The sequence below is a fragment of the Limanda limanda genome, chromosome 20 (assembly GCF_963576545.1).
Source record: "Limanda limanda chromosome 20, fLimLim1.1, whole genome shotgun sequence".
NCBI classification, from domain to species: domain Eukaryota; kingdom Metazoa; phylum Chordata; class Actinopteri; order Pleuronectiformes; family Pleuronectidae; genus Limanda; species Limanda limanda.
Window position 1 is genome coordinate 2,231,036 of NC_083655.1, and position 26,793 is coordinate 2,257,828.

General features: G+C 44.2%; 1 protein-coding gene across 1 annotated transcript in view; it reads right to left on the reverse strand.

Annotated features, from left to right (window-relative positions):
• The window catches only part of gpr158a (G protein-coupled receptor 158a), a 54,715-nt gene that overhangs the window by 22,641 nt on the left and 5,281 nt on the right, over positions 1-26,793 (reverse strand). The window contains exons 2-5 of the mRNA XM_061094137.1: positions 22,048-22,153; positions 6,710-6,812; positions 2,548-2,774; positions 1,664-1,732 (exon numbers count right to left, since the gene is read on the reverse strand). Coding sequence (XP_060950120.1) covers positions 1,664-1,732; positions 2,548-2,774; positions 6,710-6,812; positions 22,048-22,153 — 505 coding nt within the window. The remainder of the gene's footprint in view (positions 1-1,663; positions 1,733-2,547; positions 2,775-6,709; positions 6,813-22,047; positions 22,154-26,793) is intronic.

Genomic DNA, 26,793 nt, shown 5'->3' on the forward strand with positions numbered 1-26,793 from the left:
TCCACTTAAATCCACTGTTATTCCTCCAGGACAATGTAAGACTTTTACAACATAAACAAATGAGTATGTGCAGAAATAGATTCTATATCGATAGCTCATAAATTATAATTTAGTGTGATAGTTTAAATTGATTTGTCGTCAATCAATCAATGATTTGTTCCAGCTCTGAAGTCTTTCTAGATCAACCATCACCATTTATAGGGTTGTTCAATTAAAATCGATTTCTATACAAGGTTTTTATTGTTGGAGTTGCACTTCATCTTGAACCTTGAGTGTTTGCAGGACAGTCCCACATATCTGTGATATAAATGGTCCTTCCTTCAAAGGATGTGGTCGACATGGTGACAGTTACAACTAGGGTTGCAAAGGGGCGGACACTTTCCAGTAAATTTCCGGAAACTTTCCATGTGAAGTTTAGCTCGGGAATTTTGGGAATTTTGAAAAAAAAAGATAATACGCAAATTAAACGCTTATCAATAAAAACATCATTCAAAACTCTATTTTAAAGATGTATGGAACGTAGAGTTTCAACCCTCCACTGTGCATTCTTCCATCACATGCACAGATAACTCCCAGCATGCTTCACTCTACAGCAGGGCTACTGAGGCCTGCTGTAGAGTGCAGGACTAGTCAGGTAAGTTTCCATGATATTACTGGGAAAATATATTAGCATGCTGATTGAGGATTGTTCATCTGTTCATCTAGCCTATTTCCATTCATTTATCCATCAATTGTAAAATATGTTTACAGAAGATTCCAATTGTTTGGAACTATTTATATCTCTGGCATTGCATTAGTGTTTTTTTACAAACTTTTTTAAATTACCCACAACATTTCCAGTTTATTCCCGTTTATTCCCGTATATTCCCGTTTATTCCCGTTAATTCCCGTTAATTCCCGTTAATTTCTGTTAATTCCCATGGAAAGTTTCCCACTTTGAATATTCCCGGAATTTTGCAACCCTAGTTACAACATCATTCACCTACAAATAGATCTAAACCTAATTTCATTAAAGTGAGGTTTGAGTTTGGTTGAAAACACTTAATACTGAAAGGTGAAGGTCGGACGGGTGTGTTTCCCGAGCAGGTCTGACTGAGCACAGAGTGTGTGAGCAGCTCGAGAGGCTGGTCAACAGATGGTGGAGCTGCTGGGTTCACTGGCCGACGCTGTGTACAGTTAGCAGGAGGTCACCAACCAGCCCTGGGATGTTTGTCTCTGCCAGTCCCGTTTCATCTCACACACCTCGGCCGTGAAACGCTGCTTCTCCACGCTACATGCAGCTGTCACACGGAACAACAGAATCCAAACGGGAGGATTTATGAACCCAGGGTTTCACGATCTGACACGTCCAACAATCCTGCACCGCGACCACAGCCGGCACGAAACTTTGTTCTGAGCTCTGATACAGTTTCGGATGAATGAGACACAGAGTGAACTGAAGGTCAGACTGAATGCCAACCTTCAGTCAGGGAGAAGATTTCTGTGTTCCGCTCAATATACGAGCACGTCATGAGCATTATCAGCACATATGTCAAAAACAAGCACGTGAAAGGATGCACACGAGCACACACACACACACACACACACACACACACACACACACACACACACACACACACACACACACACACACACACACACACACACACACACACACACTCACCGGGAAGTAGAGCAGCAGGGCTCCACACAGGATGGCCTCCAGCAGGACCAGACCAGACGCTCTGATACTCTGACAGAAAAACAAAGATGCAACAGGTATTACACCTCTGATTTATCAATTAATGGGTTTTTATTGACAATTGTTCAGGCTGCAAACACAACGCTGACAAAAAATCTACTTGAAAACAGCTGAGGGAAAAAAATGCAAGCTTTATTTTTCATGTTCAGTTATGTATAAAATATCGTTCCAAAATCCCCAGTCGAAAAAAGTACAAAAGAGTGTCAGAGTCTTTCCTTGCACCGAAAATAAATTCCCAAAGTCTTTATATTATAAAAGAATAATGTTTGATTTCTGCTCAATGGATATAAATGTCTATATTGAACACATGTCCTAAAATGCCCTTTATATTGCAGCAGGTTTAAACACATCTGAAACAAGAGGATGTCATTGTGGATATCTGCCTTTCTTCTTCTTCTTCGTTGGTTGAAGGAGAACAAAGTGAAATGGACGCTCGTGTCTCGAGGACTTTTTATAGAAGGGTTGAACATTTCTGTTCCCTGGGATATTTAACGTATCATCGTCTAATTGACAAGATGCTTGAGGGTCGGTTTCCAGAGATCAGCAAACAGCTGTGCAGCCCATTTAAAAATACTCTCAAACCACCAGCTATAGCCACGGAGACCAGATGCTTATCTCGTTTAAAATATTTAAAAAATATGTAAATCTGCAAGAAGAATGTGTTGACAAATGTTTTAAATTGATCAGTAAGTCTGTGAACGAGCTTTTAAACTGATGAGCTGATCGGGGAGTTTAAGTTGAGATCTCCTCTCTAGATGGAAGTAGATGGAACAAACTCCTTTCCTGTTTTGTGGTGAGCGTGTTACCTTGTTCCTGCGGAAGTAGTAGACGAGCACCATGCTGATGAAGACCACCAGCATGCAGAGGCACTGGAAGGAGACCACGGCCATGCGCAGGGCGCCGTCCTCCCGGGCCACGCAGGGCGTGTCGTCCTTGCAGAAGGCGCAGCCCGGCTGGCACGCCAGGCAGTCGCTGGAGGACGCCTCGTCCGCGTTGGGACCGCTGTCCGCTGCTTTCCCCTGGTTCCCCGTCCCTGTCAGAGTCAAGAACAAGGGAGTCAACCAGGGGTTTGATTTCTGATATATTATAATATTCATTTCTTTCGTCGGTATTGATCAAACAAGTTCATTTAGATTGAGATTTCTCGTATTTTTTTGAAGTTGCCAGGGTAACAGGGACATAAAGGGCGGCTGTGGCTGAGGGGTAGAGTGGTGGTCCTCCAAGCTGAAGGTCGGGGGTTCGATCCCCAGTCTGAACCACCTGCATGCCGAAGTGTCCTTGAGCAAGATGCTAAACCCTGAATTGCCTCCCATAGAATAACAAAGTGCTGCAAGTAGATGCACTGTATGTGTTTGTGAATGAGTGAATGTGAAACTGTACTGTAAAGCGCTTTGAGTGGTCATCATCAGAATAGAGAAGCGCTATATAAATACAAATCCATTTACCATTTACCATAAAAACCTTATCAGGGTTCTGGGTTTAAACCATAGTTTGTATAGAAAGATGCACGACATGACCGCACCTCCTCCATTTTACAAGATGGTTTCTGTTATTTTTGCCATAGCTCTTACTACTATACTATTACTTATAATATTTTTGTTTTCATTACAATAACACTTACATCATTCCACTTTCTCCCCAGTACCTGCTTTTGCACAGTGTCTGTTTTGCAGGTTGTTTTTGTTTTTGTTTCTGTACTCTCATTACGTGTAGTTTAGTAGTGTACATATTGTGATCTTTTTTATTGTGCTTCGGCACTGTTACTTAAATTCTGTTTTCTCTTATTTGCTGTAACAAGTGAATTTCCCCGTTGTGTGGATAAATAAAGAAATCTAATCTAATCTAATCTATTTCACTATGTGTCCGAGTACTAATTTCTCTTGTCTGTTTGGTTTTATTTAGTGATTTGCTATAAACTCAGACTCTAAATTACCTCAAAATCACAAGTTGGCAGTGGCCGCATGCTTGACATTTTGGCTTCAATGCTAACAGAACTAGTTACAGGTGTGTCTTCCATCTTTCTTTACAGTATTCCTCATGTTCACAGAGTTCTGAAGCAGCTTGAGCAGCAACAAGTGTCCCGCTCACGGCCCCTTGATGTTGAATGGACTGTGTCCCAGCTGAGAGCAGTATTAACAGATGAAGGAGGAGATGGAAGTTCTTCTCTGGCCGAGTGAAGCTTCCAGGATGTCGTCTTGTACCTCGCTGACCTTACAAGGATTCATCGACTTTGTGTCAACACGAGGGAGATGGATCTATATGTGTGAACATGGAAAGTCAACACCGCTGCACCTTGTTCACTCACTGGCATAACACACAGGGCTGATGACTGCGGCTTCCCGGGGATAAAGTCCACAGAGTCCGGCCGGCTCTGGGTTATTTCGCGCTGACAAGGACGGAGACATTTGTGTGACGAGCTGATTGAATGTGAACAATCATTAAAAAATCTATGTTCTCTGAATCTTGGTCTAAGATGGAAGTGGGGAAATATTTGTCGATTGTCAATTTCAAGATTTTAATTTGGGGGATTATTCATGCTGTTATTTTCAAAATGTCCATCTCCAAGGCTTCTCTCATTGGTCAGCTGATTAGAGCATGGGTCACATGTTTCCTGATCCGATGGAATCACTGCTGTAGCCATGGTAACGATGGAGCAAGACCTGTCTTACCAATTCAAGCCAAACTAACGTCTTCCATTTGCTAACGTGCAGACTGTGGCTACAAATGTGAGAGAAGCACTTGCACATATTTAGGTGCTAAACCGAACCCTAAAGTAGTTATTGCTAAGTTACAGTTAAACTTCTCCTGAAAATATGCCGCTGGTTATTAAGAAAAAATCCTCCTGGGCCATTAAAAAGAAAAACCCTGCCTCCGTAGACTAAGGTAAAAACCAAACCGGCCCAGGGGACCAGGGGAAGCTGGTGCTGTTGTTATTGGTTCGTGCAGAAATCCCCTGAGAGATGAACATATGGTTGGACAGATAAAGAGTGGGAGAAGCTATATGGAGCTTTTATGGAGGCTTTATTGGAAGCAGCCATTGTCTCAGAGATTTGCTGGGATTTTTCCTTTAAAAGGGAACTGGCCTATTTTTCAAAGCTATGACTCTGCACATCATTGATCCCTTCAAAGGGACGACTTATCCCCGTCGCTGTGAGTCACGTCCTCCAGCTCCTTCTCCTTCTCTGTGGTTTGTTGCACCAACAGAGAGCGAGCTCAGCCACACTCACTTCTTTCTCTTTGAGATCCACAGTGGAAGATCACTGGGAGACAAAGGGAAGTGAGTTGTACTGGCTCTTCTCTCTGCAAAGGAGTGTCAAGGATGTCCCCTTGTGGATTAACAGGCTTGTTATTGGCCCCATGGTGGGCCAGACTGCAGCAGTACGCCTCGTTAACAGGCTCGCCTCTCCTCTCTATTATTGTCTTCTCTCAAACACACACACACACACACGCACACACACACGCACACACACACACACGCACACACACACACACGAGAGCTGGTGTCGAAACAGCACACACATCGACTCGTTTCAAAATAAACTGCAGCCTCTCGGCACATGAAGGGGAATATCTGAGGGTGAGAAAATGGGCGCAATAAAGATGATGCAAAAAGTGAGGGAGGGAGGGAGGGGAGTGGGGGTGTGCACGAGGGAACATTGGGAGACGGGAGGTAAAGTGGATTTAAATGAAAGTGCGGCAGAGAGAAGTGAAGCCGGCCAGGTGAGAACCACCGGGGCTCTGTGTCGGCAGAAGCACTTTTTTAATTAACTCACACACGGAGTCAACTGGCAGAAGTAACCACCATTAAAAACAGATTTCCCATCCCGACCCTGATTAGCCTCCCGCAGGTGACTGAGGCTACTTCAGCTTCCAGGAAGGAGCAGTAACACGTGTCACTTTCATCAGCAGTAGTTATAACATGAGGAGGTTATATAACGTGATGAGAGAGATCGGGATCACGATGATTAAACAAATCAACTTTCAGTCAGAAGCAATCAAAAGGAAAAAACACAGTATTTATAAAGTTAGCATGTTCTTATTTGTTGTAATCTACTAGGGTTGCAAAATTCCGGGAATTTTCAAAGTTGGAAACTTTCCATGGGAATTAACGGGAATTAACGGGAATATACGGGAATTAACGGGAATTAACGGGAATAAACTGGAAATGTTGTGGGTAATTTATACTAACTGTATTTACCTTGTCATATACAGACATAAATATAAACATTTTGTTGTGTCATAGGCTGATTTGAGCCCTGAGGAAACTTTGGTCACTTGACTATATGCTTCTGCATCGTTGTGTCATTCTTAACATAGGTCTTTGCACAGTATTTGCAAATGTACACAGCCTTTCCTTCTACATTGGATGGGGTGAAATGTCTCCACACATGAGAGAGTGCACGTGGCATTGTTCTGTAGAATAAGATGAGAAAAAAGTTTGTAACAAAACACTAATGCAATGCCAGAGATATAAATAGTTAGCCAAACAATTGGAATCGTCTGTAAACATATTTTACAATGATGGATAAATGAATGGAAATAGTCTAGATGAACAGATGAACAATCCTCAATCAGCATGCTAATATATTTTCCCCAGTAATATCATGGAAACTTACCTGACTAGTCCTTCACTCTACAGCAGGCCTCAATAGCCCTGCTGTAGAGTGAAGCATGCTGGGAGTTATCTGTGCATGTGATGGAAGAATGCACAGTGGAGGGTTGAAACTCAACGTTCCATACATCTTTAAAATAGAGTTTTGAATGATGTTTTAATTGCTCAGCGTTTAATTTGCATAGTTTTTTTTTTTTCAAAATTCCCAAAATTCCCGTGCTTAATATTCCCGTGGAAAGTCCGGAAATTTACCGGAAACTTTCCACCCCTTTGCAACCCTATAATCTACACACAGAAACTAATGATTCTCCTTATGACAGTAATAAAATCTGGTTTATTATTTATTAGTCTCTTACGTGTGAAGCCATTGACAGCGACCCGGTTGGGATGATAGAATCCTTTCTTGCAGTGACACTTGTATTTGTCCAAGACGAATCCTTGACCACGAATCGGCAAACACTGTGGAGAGAAACATAAAAACAATGTTTTTATACATCGATGACGAATGTATTTTTCTTGATTAAATCCGCGGAAAGAATTTTAAATACCCTGAAATTCAGACTGATAACAAACGAATTGAAAAAGCAATTAAAATACGTCAATACTGAACCCGAAGTGCAGCCTGTGAGTGAAACGTGGGTTCAAATGTCCTGTGAGGGTCTAATTATTTAAGTCGTGCGATTCCCCCCCCACGCCGCCGCCTCCTCGCCACTCGATATTAAATTAGCGAAACCTCTTCCATTTGATTGGAAGTCTGATAGGAAACAGACCGAGGGCTGCGGAGAGGAAAGCAGGAGGGTTGTCAGGGGGCATCCTTGGCAGACTTTGTGTGCTGTTTGCCAAATTACAAGATATAATTAATGTCTAAATTAAGAACAGACTTTATTTGCATGATTAAAGGAGAAGCATTAATTCTCCATCTTGAGGGAATGAGATTACATCTTCTCTCCTGCGTGAACACGCTCGGCCTCAAATCTTCTCTCTTTAAATCGACACGAGTCGACGTGTTTACCGAAGCCGAGACGATAACGGCTCATGAGGCCGGAGAAGGAGAACGGAGCTGAGAATAGCAGCCGTGCTTCCAATGACTCTCGACCAATGGGAAGTGATGGAGACCTGACGGAGATCCGGAGGCTCGGCTCGAAGTTAGATTTATTGAAACAGCACACGAGCTGTAGAGTTGTTAAGTTTAACGGCAGGGGAAATATCTTTGTATCATGTAAGATAATTAACTTAAAGGTACCCAGTGGAATTTACATATACAAACAAAACATTCATGGTGCAATTCACATTCCTGCCAAAGGTGTCCACAGATCAACAAGTGAAAACTGGCAGTTAACAAGTATAATTGCAGGTTTTAACGTGTTGAAAAATGTCGATCCTAGTTTCCTGGAGCCCATTAAATACATTGTTTGACTAAATATATAATATTTCATGTGAAACCAGGAAAAGCAGCAGATTGATTTGAAATGAAACAATAAGCCAATAATCTAATTAGTCATCTCAACTAATCAATTAATCATTGTACTTCCAATGTATATATGTAGGTCTCTATATTATATTATGCTATATTATATTATGGTAAAATACATGTGTTGTGATTATAAAAGTGTTCTGAACACAGCTGCTACCGTCACTGACCTACTTCTATCTGCCTGACATATGCTATTAATTATGTTTGATGATGTTCTGTTGATAGCAGCTCAGGCGGCCATGTTGTTTTTTTTTATCTTTCCATAATGAGCTGAAGGCATCGACTGTGCTGAGAGAGAATTCACATCACATTAACTGCTCATTAATTCTATATGATGGAGGGTAACGTGTGTGTGTGTGTGTGTGTGTGTGTGTGTGTGTGTGTGTGTGTGTGTGTGTGTGTGTGTGTGTGTGTGTGTGTGTGTGTGTGTGTGTGTGTACAGGATCCCTCCCTGTGACTGTTGACGGTTACAATCCTTCTGTGTTATAAAAATAAACTGTCACCTGGATCATGTGAGTAAATATGATGCAGCTCATTTATTCTTTATGGCTCAGTCACATGTTGGAGAGACACCCAGAGCTGCAACTGTGTGTTTCTGCAGCACCACAGGCCCCCCCCCCCACCAGCAGCCGCTCGTTGTTGTTTACGTCCCAGCTGTGGCAGCTGTCAATCACACACACGTTAACACACACACACACGCTAACACACACATGCACACACTGACATGCTAATTGCCATGGTGACGTGTGTGACCGCGAGCGAGAGCCTTTTTATCGGAGTGCGTCACGCTGTCAGAGCAGCATGGTCCGCCTGCAACAGAGGAGCACTTAGAAGAGGCCGCAGGACTCCGAAATAGACACAACGCACACACACAGGCACACACACACACACACACGCACACACACACACACACATACACGCACACACACACACACACGCCCGCACACATACACACACAGTCTTTTCTCTCTCTTTCTGGCTTGTGTGGAATTTCTCACACCAGCTCTGTTTTTGTTGAAGTCAGATTTCAATCATCACTGTTTTTGAATTACTCTTTAATTAAAGCAGGATCCATCCACTTGGATTCAGCCTGAATACTGATACTTTATTATATAAGAATATATGTGGTTGTCTCGCTTTGTCATGGTGTCATAATTATCAGGAGAGAAGAGTGTCACATGTTACAGATTTGGTGAAACAGACCTTGGGCTTTAACACGCAACGTAGCATCATGAGTATTATCAGAAGTGCCATGGTGTCCACATACTTATGACCATAAAGTGAATGTGAATCCAGTGAAATCTATATTTCTTCTACAAATTATTTTTCTTACTTCATATCCATTCTTTGGGGTCTAATTTGGTTCCCAGAATGCAGTAGTTTGACTCTGACAGTGGAAATGTGAAAGCCACCAAATGAACAGTTATTATTGCAGCTATTCAAAGTATATGAACTGGTGTGGGAGCCATTCTGTTGACCCTGACCCTAGACTGGAAGAACACCTGACACCGTGGTTGACCTCTGACCTCTGACCTTCACTTTGACCATGAGTGGAACTGTGCTAAAGACCACTATAGACTACAACAGGCCTTGAACTGTGCACATGGGTCAAACCGAGCTTTAATTAAAGTGAGGCTCATGCACAATATTACGTAACGATGTAAATAATAAAACTGAATATTACAAAATCAGAAGATCCTGCAAAATATATCTTTCAACTGCACCACTGTGTAAATACCAGTATTTACGAGCCAGTGTGGACCTGAGTAACTTCCAGCTCTAACTTCACTTCCCATGCTCCACTGGTTAATTCTACAGCTGGAACCTGTGAACACACGTGTGCACGAGCTCCACATCCTCCTGACTTCAAACAGCAGTTCTCCTCCGTCACCGTTCTGTGACACGAAGCAGGAGAATTAAAAAAACACAACTCTAAAAGTCGCACTAATTGATGCGGGGGCCAGGCGTCTTCCACTTGACCGGGAAACCAGGAACTAGCCGGTTTCTCCGGGCTAATTAGGGCCTGCCGCTCTCTGGAAGGAGCCCACGCGCTTCCGGTCCAGCTCGGTGCCTCATCAGCCGCTAATAGGCCTCTGTAGGTATTTGTAATGATCCTACAGAGTGCAACACTGACCCTGAGGAAAGCTTATCTGCCAGTAATTACAGATTGAACTATAGAATTGACAGAAAGCAGGTTAGAAGGGGAGGATTTGGCTGGAGGGCGAATCACTCGGCACATGTGGAGCAGTTGTGTCTGTTCCAGCTCGACATGTGTGTATGAAGGCACCAGGGAAATCACACAATGCACTGCTGCTTGAAACAGACAGAAAGAATACAGGAGTTGTGCCTTACTCTCAGTGAAATTGGAAAAATAAGGTAAATGCACCAGTATCTCAAGATCTGGCATAGGAGCTTATCCAGGATATTTACACGTTTAAACATAAACCAGAATATTTGAAAAACCTGATAAAACCCAGGATATTATTTCCCACGTAAACAAACCTGTCATTGAGATGAAATCCCTCCGAATGTTTTCACAAGTTTATAATCCCGAATATTAATAAACCTTCAATCAGGAAGACTGTTCCTGACATATCCAGGCTCCTCCAGCTCATTTAGTCTTTTCATCTAATCTCGGCACCATGATGTGCATGAAACTTCACAGGTGAGTTGTTGAGATATAAAAATAAAGGCAGAGTTCGTGTGTGTGTGTGTGTGTCTTGACGTCAGAGTTCTTCTTTTAGCTGTCGGGCAGTGACTGGGCTCAATAAATCGGTCCTGACTCTGTTTTTTTCGAGCGCTGCTGCAGCCCGGTGCACTGCTCTGCCTCCGTCATCCAGGGGAACAGGAAGGGGACAGGGACGGAGCAGAGACAGGGACGGAGCAGAGACAGGGACAGAGCAGAGACAGGGCAGGGAGCTGGACGGCTCCGGGAGCTGGACGGCTCTTGGAGCTGGCCGGTTCTGGGAGCTGGACGGTTCCTGGAGCTGGACGGTTCCGGGAGCTAGACGGTTCTGGGAGCTAGACGGCTCCGGGAGCTGGACGGTTCCGGGAGCTGGACGGTTCTTGGAGCTGGACGGTTCTTGGAGCTGGACGGTTCTGGGAGCTGGACGGCTCTTGGAGCTGGACGGTTCTGGGAGCTGGACGGTTCTGGGAGCTGGACGGTTCTTGGAGCTGGACGGCTCCGGGAGCTGGACGGTTCTTGGAGCTGGACGGTTCCGGGAGCTGGACGGTTCTTGGAGCTGGACGGTTCTTGGAGCTGGACGGTTCTTGGAGCTGGACGGCTCTTGGAGCTCGACGGTTCTTGGAGCTGGACGGTTCTTGGAGCTGGACGGTTCCGGGAGCTGGACGGTTCCGGGAGCTGGACGGTTCCGGGAGCTGGACGGCTCCGGGAGCTGGACGGTTCTAGGAGCTGGACGGCTCTTGGAGCTGGACGGTTCTGGGAGCTGGACGGTTCTTGGAGCTGGACGGTTCCGGGAGCTGGACGGTTCTTGGAGCTGGACGGCTCTTGGAGCTGGACGGCTCCGGGAGCTGGACGGTTCTTGGAGCTGGACGGCTCCGGTCCTGTGCTCACAGAGACAGCTCCACAGCCGGGCCTCTAAACGAGGTCAACCAGCAGTTAGCCCGAGCGGAGCTGCCCGGACGCTCAGGCCCGGCTTTGGGCCGCCGTCCAAAGAGCAAAGCCTCAACACCAGTGAGATAAACACTCGGGCCTAGAGGGAGCTTAGCGCTGCCATCGAGCCGGGACACGAGCAAACACAAGCAGCTCCTCAGCGCACACAACACACACAACACACACAACACACACACAACACACACACAACACACACACACGGCCGGGATACTGCCCTCCTAATCACTTTCACAGCTTATGTCAGCGTCAGAGTAAACTGGACAAGCACATATCTATTCCCTGCTCGCACACTAAAATGCACAGTGGAGCCGACACTCCCAACTTGCAGTGGTAGATACACAGCACCCCCCACCCCCCCCCATCATGCACGAGCAAGAACAGTGAGCGCTGGAGAAGAGGGTCGGAGGGAGGACAGCGTTCCGTGACCTCCTCGGAGAAGCCTGCAGGGGAAGAACATGTCATGAAGGAGAGGGAACACTGCCACCGTCGTCCAGCGGCTCTTCACTTCCTCTCCACTCATACACAGGGACTGTTAAACTCCTATTTTCCTACTTTAGATCCTCTTTACTCTATTTGCAGCCAGCCACCAGTGTGTCCATCATTTGCCTTGAAACTTATTAGAAAAGCAAGATTTCTGTTGATAATAGAGACTGACTTTTTGATTGTAAGGTGCATGCAAACAGATTCTGTGGAAGTGAACACTGCTGCCTCTACTCCGTCTTTCTTTCTGTCTCACTCCTTCTCTGCCTCCTTTGTTGAGCACGCTGCTGCACTCGTTTCTCATCCACTCTCACGGGTCCCTAGACAAATGTTACCTCTGCATTTCACTCTCATCCCGTCCTCGCTGCTCCCGCTGTTTGCTTTCTGCCTCGGTTTTTTTAACGGCGTGCTGAGAAAGGCCGGGCGAAGCAGATGTAAGACTCGGCCCGGGGGGGGGCGAGTGTACTCAGGTCTTCAAAGTGATTCCATGTAGACTCAAGAGTTCCACCTTTTTATCCACAGAGCCAATTAGCCAGACAGTGGAGAAGGGCCGGGGGCCACAGGGAGGACCAGAGGGGTCCGGGGATGTTTTTGTCCCTCTGCTCAGAGCCGGAGGTCCTCAGCCTGGATGTCTCCGTCCTGAGGAGACGGGACAATGTGTCCACTATGAGAGGACAATTGTCAGAATTTCATTTACCAGGTGTAAAATGAAGTATCGTTTGTTGACGATATGAAACTCTTATATCTCTTTTACACCACAATTTGGGGGTAAAAGAGATATAAGTGGAGAAGAGGACGAGCATTTAATAACAGTGAGTCAGTTCCCTTCACATCTTAACACCGGTAAACTAAAGAAGATGATTGACTCGTTTCCCAGTAGAGGACTTCACCTTTCTGCTTTCAAACTCAATCCTTCTTTCTGAATCCAGTTTCCTTCCGTTCCTCCTGCTTCCTGCTCTTGAGTTTAGGATTTCCTCCACAACGCTGCGTAATTCTCCCGGCACAAAAGGATTTGCTGAAATTGAGGGTTGAATTTAAATCTGCTGGTGCACAGCAGTCTTCTGCTTCCTTCTTATCAAGCACCCTTATCAACTCTGAAGCATAATCACAGCTTTGCTGCGATGACTCTAGATAATTAGCAATTACCCTATTTATAGGCTCCTGAACACACTCTAATAGGCAACATAGCCGGGGACGTAGTTAATCAGGAGGCTTCCAGCTCCTTCTCCTGCTGAAAGGAGATCAGCAGGTTGAAAGGGTCACGGTCCCGGTGTGAAACCACCGCTGCTCACATGGGTGTGGGAATCCCTGCCGCACTAGGATGCCATGTTTCCAACGGCAGGGGGAATTTCCCAAGATCCTAAAACCACTTGCTATTTTTGCAAGTGGTGGAGCTGTCAGAGAAACGAGCAGATAAACGTTAATGCATCACGTTGGAAGACGGGCCCGGGGAATTTTCTGAGCGATCGGCACGTCGAGTGAGAAATGAAGTTCTACTGAAGGATGACACATTTGGATTTGACATAAAACTGTGGAAATGTGTGCACGACACCGAGGAGACACGTTGAACTTAAAACGAGCATTAAACAAACCAAAGCACTAATCGTTTGAGGGTCGCAGGCGGAGCTGGAGCCAATCAAAGCTCACACTGGGACGTTAGGCAGATCACTGGCCTATCACAGAGCCGACGTGTGGAGAACATGGAAAATCCAGTGAAATCCATGAAGTAGTTTTTGAGTAGTTCTGCTAAAAGTCACAACCTCCCTGAGGGCGATAGTTATAAACATAATATTTAAAACCAGGTTTCCTTGTGTTAAAGCTGCACTCTTTGTTTTTCAGTAAAGGAATACTGTCAGGATCTGGCACTTTAGTGCATGTTTTAGTTAATTGTAAAAGTATTTTCTGTTTGGGAGTTCTCTGTTGTTTTGAGTTTTCATGTTTGCACTCTGTTTCTGTTTCCTGTTTTATTTTGTAGTCTGTTCCTTGTGTGTTGTTTCTGTCTTCACTTCCTGTCGGTGATTGTCTTCCTCTGCCCTCATGTGTTACACCTGTGTTCTATTGCCCCTGCCTCCCCTGTGTATTTAACCCTCTGTCTTCCCTTTGTCCTCTGTCGGATTGTCTGTTTTTCCTGCGGTGTTTGTTGGTCCTGTTTTTCCATTCCTGCGTTCCTGATCTCCTGAGCCTCGTGTAAGCTTCCTTTTGTTTTGTTAACTGTTTAGTGTTAATGTTTTGTTTGTTTTGTTACAAGATCATCTTTAATTAAATTACCCTTTTATTTGAAATCTCTGCATCTGGGTCCATCTCTCCATCCAAACCGTGACAAATATGAGCATGAGTGTTTCAGTAAATCCGTCCTTTGTAGCTTTCCCACAGAAAATGATGGTGACAGACGAGTCATTATGCAGCAGAACGAGTCCTCGACCCTTCACATGCAGATCGAGCAACATCCCTGATTCTGAAATCAATCACTTCTTGGTGACACGCTGATGAATGAGTTTCAGCCGACAATCAGTTTTTCAAAATGAATCCCATCAATTCAGAACATCACGTACGTCTTGCTCAGGTTAAACGAGTGAACCTAAATAAGGACATCAGCTCGTTAAGGAGAGACGGCGCTGGCAGGTGCAGCGGAGACGCTGTCGTGCAGATAGAGGATTCGTTATCATGGCTGCCAATAGTGAACATGGCCTTCGTGTGATGGTTCTACATTAAAGGTAAAGATCTCAGGATAAAAGACAATGACGTGTAAATCACAGAAACAATGCATGATGGGAACGGCTCGGGGTCCAGGTCACCGCAGGGGGTCAAGGCCAATCAGCTGTTTGTCTTTCTGTCGTATTTGATACAACAACTGACTCGGTGTGAATAATTAGTTCATCTTTAACGGATGTTGAGGCTGGTTTTGAGATGTTGAGTGTGTGTGACAGTGTAGTCGTGCCGCTGTTACACAATCGGCCCGAGTCAGTGTGGGTGGAGCAGTGTGTCTTCAGCCTGAGGACAGACGACAACATGTCCTCCTCTACGTCCTCGGATGAACTACAGCAGTGGCCGATAATTGGGTCAAATCGATGGATTGAGACCCAGCTCCAGTCTTACAGACGGGACACTATTCACTGAGGGGCCAGGAATCTGTTCAGACATAAATGGGACACAAATGTTCACATGTGTCACGTGTTTGGGACAAATATTTAATAACTATCAGATAAATTACAATTACAATCTGAGGAGAAGGTATTTATTCAGACATGCAAAAGAAAATCACTGCATTCAGATACTGTGAGGAGGAAAATCTAGATCTGTGCACACATCAGCCTCAAGAGGAACAAAATGTGATCATGCAGGAAAGAAAACTGGAGAAAAGAATCTAATAACTGTGACATGATGGAGACAAAAATCTATAAAACTCCAAAGACGAATATAACCTGAGGACGAAAAGCTGGTCCCCACACGACGGAGAGTTTCTCAAGAATCTGATTGTCCACGTCAGGGAGGACAGAACTGTTCCCACAAGTCTCAGGAGAATAAAAACAATCAAAGATCCCGTCTCCTCCAGGTTAATTATTTAACGCAGGACCAGGACTGGGAGAATGTTGGGGACAGTGGTTAGAACCAAACCTCCAGGGAAGGAGAGTAAGTCCAAATGATGTGTGGAGCAGACAGAGGGCGAGAGAGAGGAAACCAGAGCGAGTCCGAGGGTGAGAGCAGGAGGCAGGAGGCAGCGCCGCTTGTTTAACACCAACGGCGTTTATTAATTCAGCAGGTACACGGGCGGAGAAAACAGCGAGTGATTGAGATGGTGGCGGGACGGGGCCGGGGGGGCGACCTCGTGACCCAAGGTCAGGATGTGACAGAGGTTCAACCCACAGAGCTGGAATATCCACTCACAGCAGAGAGAGAGAGAGAGAGAGAGAGAGAGAGAGAGAGAGAGAGAGAGAGAGAGAGAGAGAGAGAGAGAGAGAGAGAGAGAGAGAGAGAGAGAGAGAGAGAGAGAGAGAGAGAGAGAGAGAGAGAGAGAGAGAGAGAGAGAGAGAGAGAGAGAGAGAGAGAGAGAGAGAGAGAGAGAGAGAGAGAGAGAGAGAGAGAGAGAGAGAGAGAGAGAGAGAGAGAGAGAGAGAGAGAGAGAGAGAGAGAGAGAGAGAGAGAGAGAGAGAGAGAGAGAGAGAGAGAGAGAGAGAGAGAGAGAGAGAGAGAGAGAGAGAGAGAGAGAGTACTGACACGCAGCCGTCTGGTATCTGAGCGTCCGTGTTTGTCTTTTAACTCAAAAGTTGCTTTTTCAATTATCCGACTTCAACTGAAGCAGGAGTTTGATTTAACAGATAAGCTTTTTTCCAAATTGATTTTTTTTCCACAAATGCTTTGTGCCTCATTGTCTCTGGAGTGAATTTGTGAATAGAAATAGATGGAGAAGGGAAAACAAAAATAAAGAAGATAGATGACGACAGAGCCACCGTCTGGTTCATTCAATATCTATCTGAGCCTCCTCCATGTTAGTGGATGGGACATGAACCCCAGTATTCATTCAACAATTTATTTCATGATGTAAGTCCAAGTTTCCCCAATAAGTTTCTTTTTAATTCCTTGATTTGATTCTATAAAAACTAGGGCTGGGCAAGTTAACTCGTTTTAATCGAGTTAACTCAAGTGATGAGTTAACTCGATTGTTTATCCGCCAATTATTTTCTTTTTTCCTGTTCTGCAGCAGTCAGCAACAGACTTTCACAAAATAAAAGCCTGACTTTCACAATAAAACAATAAATAATCAAACCTGAATTAATGCGAGATAAAATAATTAATCGAGTTAACTCATCACTTGAGTTAACTCGCTGGAAACGAGTTAACTTGCCCAGCCCAAATAAAAACATGATTGACAGCTTCGAAGACTGACTCGTGATTGGCTGAGTGTGTGAATCGCTCCTGGGGGGAGGTCGGAAAATACATCAAGGTTCATCCTGGCAGCAAATCTAACATCACTCCATCAAACATTAGTTCAGATATTTCAGTCGGGACCAAAGAGGTGGACAGATCCGTCCCTGGAGCCTGAACACTGGTGTGGACCCAGATGTTGTCGGGTCTAGAGATTAAATCCAGGTGCTACGACTCCACCTGGATTTTCAAACCTGATGTTTTCATTTTCAGATTCTAAATGGTCGTCTCCATCTCTCTCTTCTCCCCCGGCAGCGTCAGGCGGCCTCGTGGTGCGGGCTGGAGTCATCATTCAGGTTCTGTGTCACCGCCTCTCACCGGCTAGCGTCCCCCAGGGCCTCACCACTTGTTCTGAGCAATAAGCTAATTGATTGAAACATTCATCATCATCCACGGCCACATTCTCCCGTGAAAGGTGCCCCCGGGGCGGCGGAGTCCGGGACTTCTGAAGAACGGTGAAACACACTAATTGAAGTGCCATTAGTGAGAGATGAGAGGAAAAAGACGAGGAACCGTCAACCACAGACGCCATGAATACAGCGTTTCAGCAGGAAATGAAGTGGAGATTGTGGTTGATAATCTTTTTCGGCTCCATGCTTGGTTATGTAAAGATGAATCTGGTTTCAGTGGGATCGAAGTCAGAGCTACTGAGTCAATGAAATGCAGTGTTTGCCTCTGGTCTGGAGTCAGAGTTGATATAAACACATGTATTATCCCTGACAGCAGCGTGGGTTGGTTTCATTCTCTCCATTGTTTGAATGTTCCTGTAATTTCATGGCATTATACACGGTGCCCACTTGCAAAAACAACCGATTTACTATAATATATATGTACTGCATAATGAATACGTAATTAAATTGACCTCAATTCCAGAAAGTTATGGTATTGTATGCAGAAAATAAGTTTTCTGCTACATATCTGGAATTCGACAGGGTTTCAATCAGACTTTTCTATATCTTAGGGTCATCTGAAGTTATTAATTCTACAAACTATATGTCCGTCTGTATATAAATTATATATGTAGAGACCTGTTGTGTATTGTCATTAGGGCTGGGCAAGTTAACTCGTTTTAATCGAGTTAACTCAAGTGATGAGTTAACTCGATTGTTTATCCGCCAATTATTTTCTTTTTTCCTGTTCTGCAGCAGTCAGCAACAGACTTTCACAAAATAAAAGCCTGACTTTCACAATAAAACAATAAATAATCTAACCTGAGTTAATGCGAGATAAAATAATTAATCGAGTTAACTCATCACTTGAGTTAACTCGATTGAAACGAGTTAACTTGCCCAGCCCTAATTGTCATGCAATGTAAGTCAAGTAAAGAGTCCAAATCCACCTTGGTCTCAGTGGAATCTTTCTATAGATCCCCTGTGGCACCATAACAGAAAAATAAATGAAAATAAAAACCAATAATTGGGAAAGAATGATAAGAAATCGTTGGATTTTTAAAAAATCGCTCTGCCACTCGTCAAACAACCCGGTTCCCGGAGCCGTTGGGTTATTGTATTTCTCTCCTCAACAGTCCGAGCCTCATTTTGTTTTGCCCTCCTCCTCTCGCCTGGTGAATCAGTCATCCATAGCATCTGCCTCCATCTGAGTCTGGGCTCGGCTGCACGCCTGGCCGGGCGAGCAGCAGCTTGAGAGGCAGCGTGCACGGCTCGGCCTGGGCCTGCTGCCTGGAACCTCTGCGTTTTGTCAAAATTCAATTGCTGGAATGGTGGCACTTAAAAAACAAAACCTGCAGCTAAGACGAAAGAAAAAGGAGAAGAACAACGACAGTGGATGTGCAATGAGAGGAATTCACCCCGTGCATGTAAAACACAACCTGGAGAATGTTGTTGTAGGAGGAGGGAATGGAAATGTGAAGACGTCAGAGATTCACTCCAGTAAATAAACTGCTCCGACCCCTTATGGAAACACAAATGCTTTGTTTCCAGTCACACGTCTACAGCAGCTGGAAATTATCGTCTGTTTCATCTAAACGGACCCAAAGAAACGCATTAAACTACAGATTGCTGCTCATGCAGAGGGAATACCTGCCCGGGAAAAGAAAATACAGCAATAACACAGAATGAATCCCTGGCTGCAAAGGAAGGGCAGCCCTCCCTGTGCTGCTTTTATCACATTACACCACACACACACACACACACACACACACAGCTCGACAAGACTTGATTACACTGCTGTTGGGGCTTTCTATTCATAGCTGGAGAAACACCAGCCCCCCCCCTCGTCACCTGTGATTTACCTCGTCGTGCACTTTAATTAAGGCCCAGGAAAGTAGGTTGTTGGCTGTAAGTGACACAACAATGCTGTAATTCCAATTTATGTGAGAGGGATCGTGTGTAATTTATGAATTATGAATATTCACAAGAGAAAACAACTTGGGTGGAATCAGCGCGGCTCTTGTTCCACGTACCTCCGCGCACACACACACACACACACACACACACACACACACACACACACAGACGTATACACACTCCCTCCTCCACTCCTCTCCCCATCTGTGTTGTTGATCCAGCAGATATGACGATAACGAGCCCTCCTGCATGATGAAGCTGTCATGCAGCACGAGACGGATCCTGTAACAACACTCGGCCGCGGCTGCTTTCATCTTCCAGCTGTAAGCAAGCGCACCCCCGACACACTCCTGCAGTGTAAGCGCATGGAGATCATTATTTTGCAAACCAAGCTAAAAATCTATACCAGTAACAATGTATTTGTCTCCTTGCAGCCACACACACTCTGTCTATGTCTCACACACACACACACCAACACACACTCACACACACACACACACACACACACACACACACACACACACACACACTATGTCAAATGTCCCTGACATCGAGTGTCCGTGGAGAGGTGGAAGTGCTCAGACAAAGAGAGTTATTAATTATTCAGGGAGGTTCACTGCAATCCATTACATCACATGCATTATGAATCAGTTTGATCTACAGCACATCTTCAGAATCTATCACCGGAGCCGCAGGTCAGAGGCGTCGGGGGGGGGGGGGACGAGCTGGCTGCTGGACAGCACCACCACGTTTCAGGATGAGAGCGGAAATTGTTGTTTTTAAAAGAAGAAGAAAAAGTGTACCACCGACTCTCATAAAGCTCATAAGCAGACGGGATTAGCTTTACTCTCCAAATTGTATTTGAGAGGATACATCTGTAAAAGCAGCTCTGAGGCCATTAAATTATAGTTTTTACCATCCATGCAGACAGTTGTGTTCAAGGCAGTTCTCCCACATGCATCTTTCCCACATTTCACTCTTTAAGGCACCTTCATATACAAACAGGAATGCAAAACTCCACGTGAAGCCACGCGGCGGATCGGCTGCACCACAGGACAGGAAGTGAACATGTTCTACTCCTCCTCGGTCACACATGCTGGTGCCACAGAAAGAATCAACTCCATCCAAACACAATTTCACTGTTCATTACATGTTGATTATTATTCCTCTCTGATCCATTGTTGTTTACATGGAAGGAGATGTGTGATGTCATCAGTCTCTGCACAGATCTGTCCTTCAGAGAAAAGTCTCCACGATAATAAAGTTCCCAAACAGAAGATGGAGTCTTTAAGAGTGAAACATGGGTTACTTTGAAATATCCAGAAATTAACTGATTTGATTGGGCACATGTTGGACTTTACCTTGAAAAATATGTTTGATATTCAGAGGTGTCAAGTAACGACAGTAAGTAAAAATACTTTATTACCTTACTTAAGTAGAAATGTTGGGTATCTATACTTTACTGGAGTATTTATTTTTCAGACGACTTTTTACTTCTACTTCTTACATTTTCACGCAAATATCTGTACTTTCTACTCCTTACATTTAAAAAATAGCCTTCATACTCCTATTTAATTTTGGCTTGTTTTCATTCTGGTTTGTCATCGTTGAAAAACACACACAAAAAAAGGCAACACGACCTTGTTACGACTTTTACTTCCTCTAGATAGTCATGTTTGATTATTGGTAGTGTTGAGTCCAAAGGTCTCTTCAAACAATATATGTATTTGCATTGTAATAAAATGAAATGATTTTCAATGGGCATATTTGCAGTTCAAACGGTAGCCTAGTGCATCCCACATTTTTCAACATAACATTTTAATATAACATTATTGTCATAATGGCCTTTAGAAAAATGTGTTTTTTGGAGGAGGGGGGGTAGTGCACTATAGGCCCCTGAGACGCGGCTTAAGAGTTTGTCCTTAATGGAATTTTTTTTTTCCTTACATTACTTTTACTTTTATACTTTAAGTAGTTTTGAAACCAGTACTTTTACACTTTTACTTAAGTAAAAAGCTTGAGTTGATACTTCAACTTCTACAAAAGTATTTTTAAACCCTAGTATCTATACTTCTACTTGAGTAATGAATGTGAATACTTTTGACACCTCTGTTGATATTCAGTATGTAGGTAATCAGATAGGTCCTGAACACAGGCATACAAGTCTCTCTCTGAACTCATTGAGCAAAGTGTTTTTACAGTACTTTGAAATATCCAGGAATGGGTTTTATTTCACCTTTTAAGTTCCCCCATTCCGTATGAAAATGATCAGGACTATTTTCTCAGTGTTTTAAATTAATTTCTTGACCCTGTAAACAAACCCTAAAGATTTGACCCTCTGTGTCTGTGACCATAATAATAACTAATACAAGAACTATAAATGAATCGGCCCAGTTGGACCCATCTGTCCACTTGGTTCCACACGACGCAGACCATCAACCCTCATCATATTTCATGACAACATGACCTTGATGGAGGTAATATCTGAGACGGCGGCGGAGACGAAGATTCATATTTTTCCAGAGGATCCCACTGTCCTTGACACATTGAAGGATCCATTTATGAGGATGGATATCAAGTTATTTACACAGCTACTGTCATATCGGATTCATTTTGATGTAAACACAAAAAGGAAAGATATTGTTTTATGTATTTCGATTTTCAAGATGTTTAAACGGTAATTTTAAGCAGATAAAACAGTCTCATAAAAGAAGAATCCGAACCCGTTCATCATGAAACCTACAGATTTAGTGATTTAGTGCTTTTCCATTCAGCCGCTTGTTGAAATATGACTGAGAGCGTGAACCTTACAGTTTAGTTTTCCACACAGAATCAATCCACGGCCTGATCGGCACGTTCAGCAGGTTGGACACTCACCTCCATGGTGGTCTGGTTGCATCGATGGGTTCCAGCAAACCAGCCGTCGGTGGAGCACTGGTCGATATCAACATCCTGCAGATTAATGTCCACTCGCACCACGCCCCTGCAAAGACAGGAGGACGGCATTAGGACGGCTGCTGGGGAATTAAGGATGTGAGTGCAAAGTGAGGGAGGATGCACTTCTACAGGTTGTTCTCTTTCTTTCAATAAATCTGATATTCACATGATTTGAGATCAATATTTTGGTAGAAAGACGAGGACAATATTGGTATTTGTTCAAAATCAAGAAAACTAATTACCAGTGACACCACAGACATGTGTGAGATGTTTGTAAATTAAAAGAACTGCATAAAAACACCACATCAACAAAAACAGCAGCAGACATGCAGAATGTATTAATTCAGTTTGCACAACATAAATGTATCTTACTTATTATTTAAATTGATTGTACTTATTATATTTCAGCAATGAAGAATGTATTTGAAAATATGAAATATGTGTTGGGTTCAACAGCACATTGAAATCAGTTAAACGATTGGAGGCAGATTGAAGCATGAACCATTTCCACGGGGTCAGAATCCATATTTCCAGTGAACTAATAGCTGGAGTGAGGAAACAGTGAAATGAGGTCAGACACAATGAACGGCAGCTCGGTGTCTCCTTTCATTTTGAGTACCGACAAAAATAGAAACCTCGTGTTTCTATTTGCGTACTTATTATTTTATCCGCTGCGTTGTGCGGTATACGGTGTCTTCGGGTGAGGGAGGAAATGAGGCAAAGATGCTGGTGTTTGAAAAACAACGTGAGGTTATTGTGGTGATTCTGCTTCACCAACGTACAAGTGCAGCTTGGGCAGGAAACTGAGATAAAGAAAGTGGAAAACAAATTTGTGCATCTGGATCTGGATCTGGATCCAAACCAAAGTTGAATGGGTTCTTCTCTGATATGTTGCTGCAGCTAAATACAAGTATATATATTTTTGTTAAGTATAAAATCTATATTTATTCTGCCTGGTTGGACGATGCTCTTCAGTTCAGCGAGGCCTCGTGCACCGTCTCCTCTCCTGTGACCTCCGCCCACGTTCAGGCAGGAAGACTGAAAAGTGGAGAACGGCTCGAGGCAGCGAGTTGGAAAATCTAAACTCGCTAACCTCTCTAAACTCTCTAACAACGCTCAACTTAGAGGAGACGTGATGAACGACTGTCCAGAGTTACAGCTCAGCAGGACGAGAGCCTATGACACCGGAAAACACATGTTCAAGTATTGTTATGTTTAAATGTAGTTTTTAAAATCCCATTAAATTACACAACTCTCCCCCAAACTGAATTGATGCTGTAACTTGTTAAATTCAGGCAAAAACCTGCAGATTCTTCCATGAAAACAAATCGCTGGCTGACTTTGCAACGACCTTGTGACCCTTGTTGGAACATTGAAGTGCACGTGGCTTTTAATTTTGCTTCAGGATTAACAGCGAAGAGCAGAGCAATCTCCAGGATTTGTGTCCCGGACAGAAACAGCTCCGCAAGTTTCTACCAGAGATCTTTGGCCAATAAGGCTTCAATTACAGTGTAGTGATTTGTATTATTATATTATTAATACATTTAGCCTCAGCGCTGCTTTGTTAAAAAGCCCCTGGTGGCCTCTGCAAAATATTAATGGAGAAGATTATTACCTGGGAGACGAATGAGCGGCGCTCTTCACACCTCATTCTACTCCTCCTGCAGTTTTGATGATTTTACAATCTGGATAAATGAACCATGCAGCCACTGTAGCACATGAATGAGGTCAAATCAAATCTCACAAGCAGCCAGTAGGTTAAACTGTTCGAGTCAGTTTCCTGCTGCATTCAGGTTCAGATCAGATATTTCTAACCAAGACAAACACACGTCCATGTCCCATCCACCATCATGGAGGAGGACCTGTCCTGCAGCCAGCCTCTAGGGGGCGATCAAGATGCTTCACTTTTATGGTTTTCATCTTTTATACCCGACAGCAGCCCTTTCGTCACCATGTGCAGGTGAGCAGGAGCTGCTTCCTGGACCTGCTCCCTCAGGATATCAGGCGAGTGCCGCGCTCGCTCTGCCCGTGCGTCTGTTATTAATAACCGCTGCTCGGGTCCCGCCTCGGGGCAGACTGACCCCGCTGTTCTCCACCTCGCTGCTGAGAAATTACCTCCGTTTCATTTCTCCGTTATGTAATAAGGGCATTGAAACACACGGCACAGGAATATGGCCATTTGCTCTGAGGATTCATCAAAATGTCTGATACAAGAGCGGCTCAGGCTTTTACAGTTGCTTCGGGTTTTGCTTGCAATAGTCTGTACTAGGGTTGCAAAATTCCGGGAATATTCAAAGTTGGAAATTTTCCATGGGAATTAACGGGAATTAACGGGAATATACGGGAATTAACGGAAATTAACGGGAATAAACTGGAAATGTTGTGGGTAATTTATACTAACTGTATTTACCTTGTCATATAAAGACATAAATATAAACATTTTGTTTTGTCATAGGCTGATTTGAGCCCTGAGGAAACTTTGGGCACTTGACTATATGCTTCTGCATCGTTGTGTCATTCTTAACATAGGTCTTTGCACAGTATTTGCAAATGTACACAGCCTTTCCTTCTACATTGGATGGGGTGAAATGTCAAGTGATGGATAAATGAATGGAAATAGGCTAGATGAACAGATGAACAATCCTCAATCAGCATGCTAATATATTTTCCCAGTAATATCATGGAAACTTACCTGACTAGTCCTTCACTCTACAGCAGGCCTCAATAGCCCTGCTGTAGAGTGAAGGATGCTGGGAGTTATCTGTGCATGTGATGGAAGAATGCACAGTGGAGGGTTGAAACTCAACGTGCAGAGTGTGCTGCATTAATATTCCCGTGGATTACCGGAAAGTTTCCGGAAATTTACCGGAAAGTTTCCGCCCCTTTGCAACCCTAGTCTGTACAAAGAGAAAATAGCCCGTCTACTTTTCCTCTCTTTCCAACAATCGCCTCCTCTTTTTTACGTCCGCTTCCAGCTCTGCAGGCGATCAGCATCGCAGCCAGAGTGGACATATGGCATGAGAAAGAGCTTGCGGGGGGAAAAAAGAGAGAGAAAAGAGAGCAAGTGCATCGGGTCTGAAACGGGGGGGGGGTGCTGGGCGTCTGAATACGGGCGCCGCACAAAGACTGGACCGTAAGAGGCATGGTGGTGGTGGCCATCAAGGCCACAAAGACGGGATCATCACAGAGAGCAGGAGATAGTGATGCCCCGGGAAACGAGTGCTCCCTCCTTTCATCCTCCATTCTCTGTGGGTCTAAAGGCCAGGGGGGGGGGGGGGCGGGGGAGAGAGGAGCGTCCCACCAGCACCGGCTCGGCTCTCTGGGACACAACCTGTCCTGACGTTAAGAAGCCGACTGAATCTGGCTAATTGTTCGCAGGCTACAAAAGTATATTCATGAAAACATGGCAGAGAAGGCGTCTTTGTTGTTAGTCAGTCGAGGATGAACACATGAATGAAAAGTGAAAGTCGGGTCTATGAGCTTTGAGCCGTACGTCTCTATTCAGGCCCAGAAAGTGGACTCTGGGATTGATTACTCTTGAGTACTGCATTACATTGCATATTGCAATATGACACTGTTCACTGTTTTGCATTTAGCATTTCACTTTTTACTTCACTTTTTATATTTTTTATATATTTTTATTCAGAAATGTTTATCTCAAAATAAATGTTTCTTTGTATAAATATTGGTAAAAAGTGAGTAAATAAGAAGTAAACAGTGAGTAAATATATACTGGTTTCCCATTTTTTATTGCTCTCCTATGCATGTTGTATTTATTGCGTTTTTTATGTTTCTATGTTCATTGTTTGCACCAATAACCAGAGCAAATTCCTTGTATGTGTGAACGTACTTGGCAATAAAATACTTCTGATTCTGATTCTGATTAGCCCGTTTAGCCTCTGAGCACAGCGCTGGAGTCTGAACCTCGACCAGCAGGGGCGCCAGAGAGACTCGTCTACGCTCAGATCTCATGTGTGCTGGACACTTTTATTGTTAACGTGAACGTTTGCACAACAACAAAAAGCATCTGGCAGTTTCTTCTGAAAGGAATTAGCTCTGACGTTTCCACTGTGCACATAAACCCAGGATAATGTACACATTCTCCTTCAGCTCGTCCATGTAGCCAGACGCACGTCTCTGCCCCCCCGGTGTCCCGACAGGAGCACTCGGCTGTCCTTTCAGAAGAAGGCACAGATCGTGCATTATGTCACGGAACAATCACAACGTAAGAAGCGTGCAGCCCTCCCGAGGAAAACGTCTCTTATGTGATGGAAACGCATTAAGCTGACAGGACGAGCAGAAGCTAATGTGAGTCTGGCCGCCGGGCAGGATGCTGCTTGTCTCCCAGTGTCCCGGTGCGACCTGGGTCATGTATTGAGTTCTGTCGCCGGCCATCAGGAAAGACACGGCGCCCGCGGCCAAGCGTCTGTCACAGAAAACGAATAAAGACTTTTTTTTAGAGAGTGGGAACATCCTGTCATAGTTCTGGACTCCTGACCCTCCTCTCGATAAAAGCTTTGCTCTGACGTCTGAGCTGCAGGAGAACTCATTGATTCCAGCTGCTGACAAAGCAAACCTGACAGTTTTGTGGAAAACATTTGCTGATTGATATATAGATATTTTTTTGATTGGATCCGATGACAAGTCACGTAAATAGTTCTCGTTTGATTCTGAAAGCAAACATTG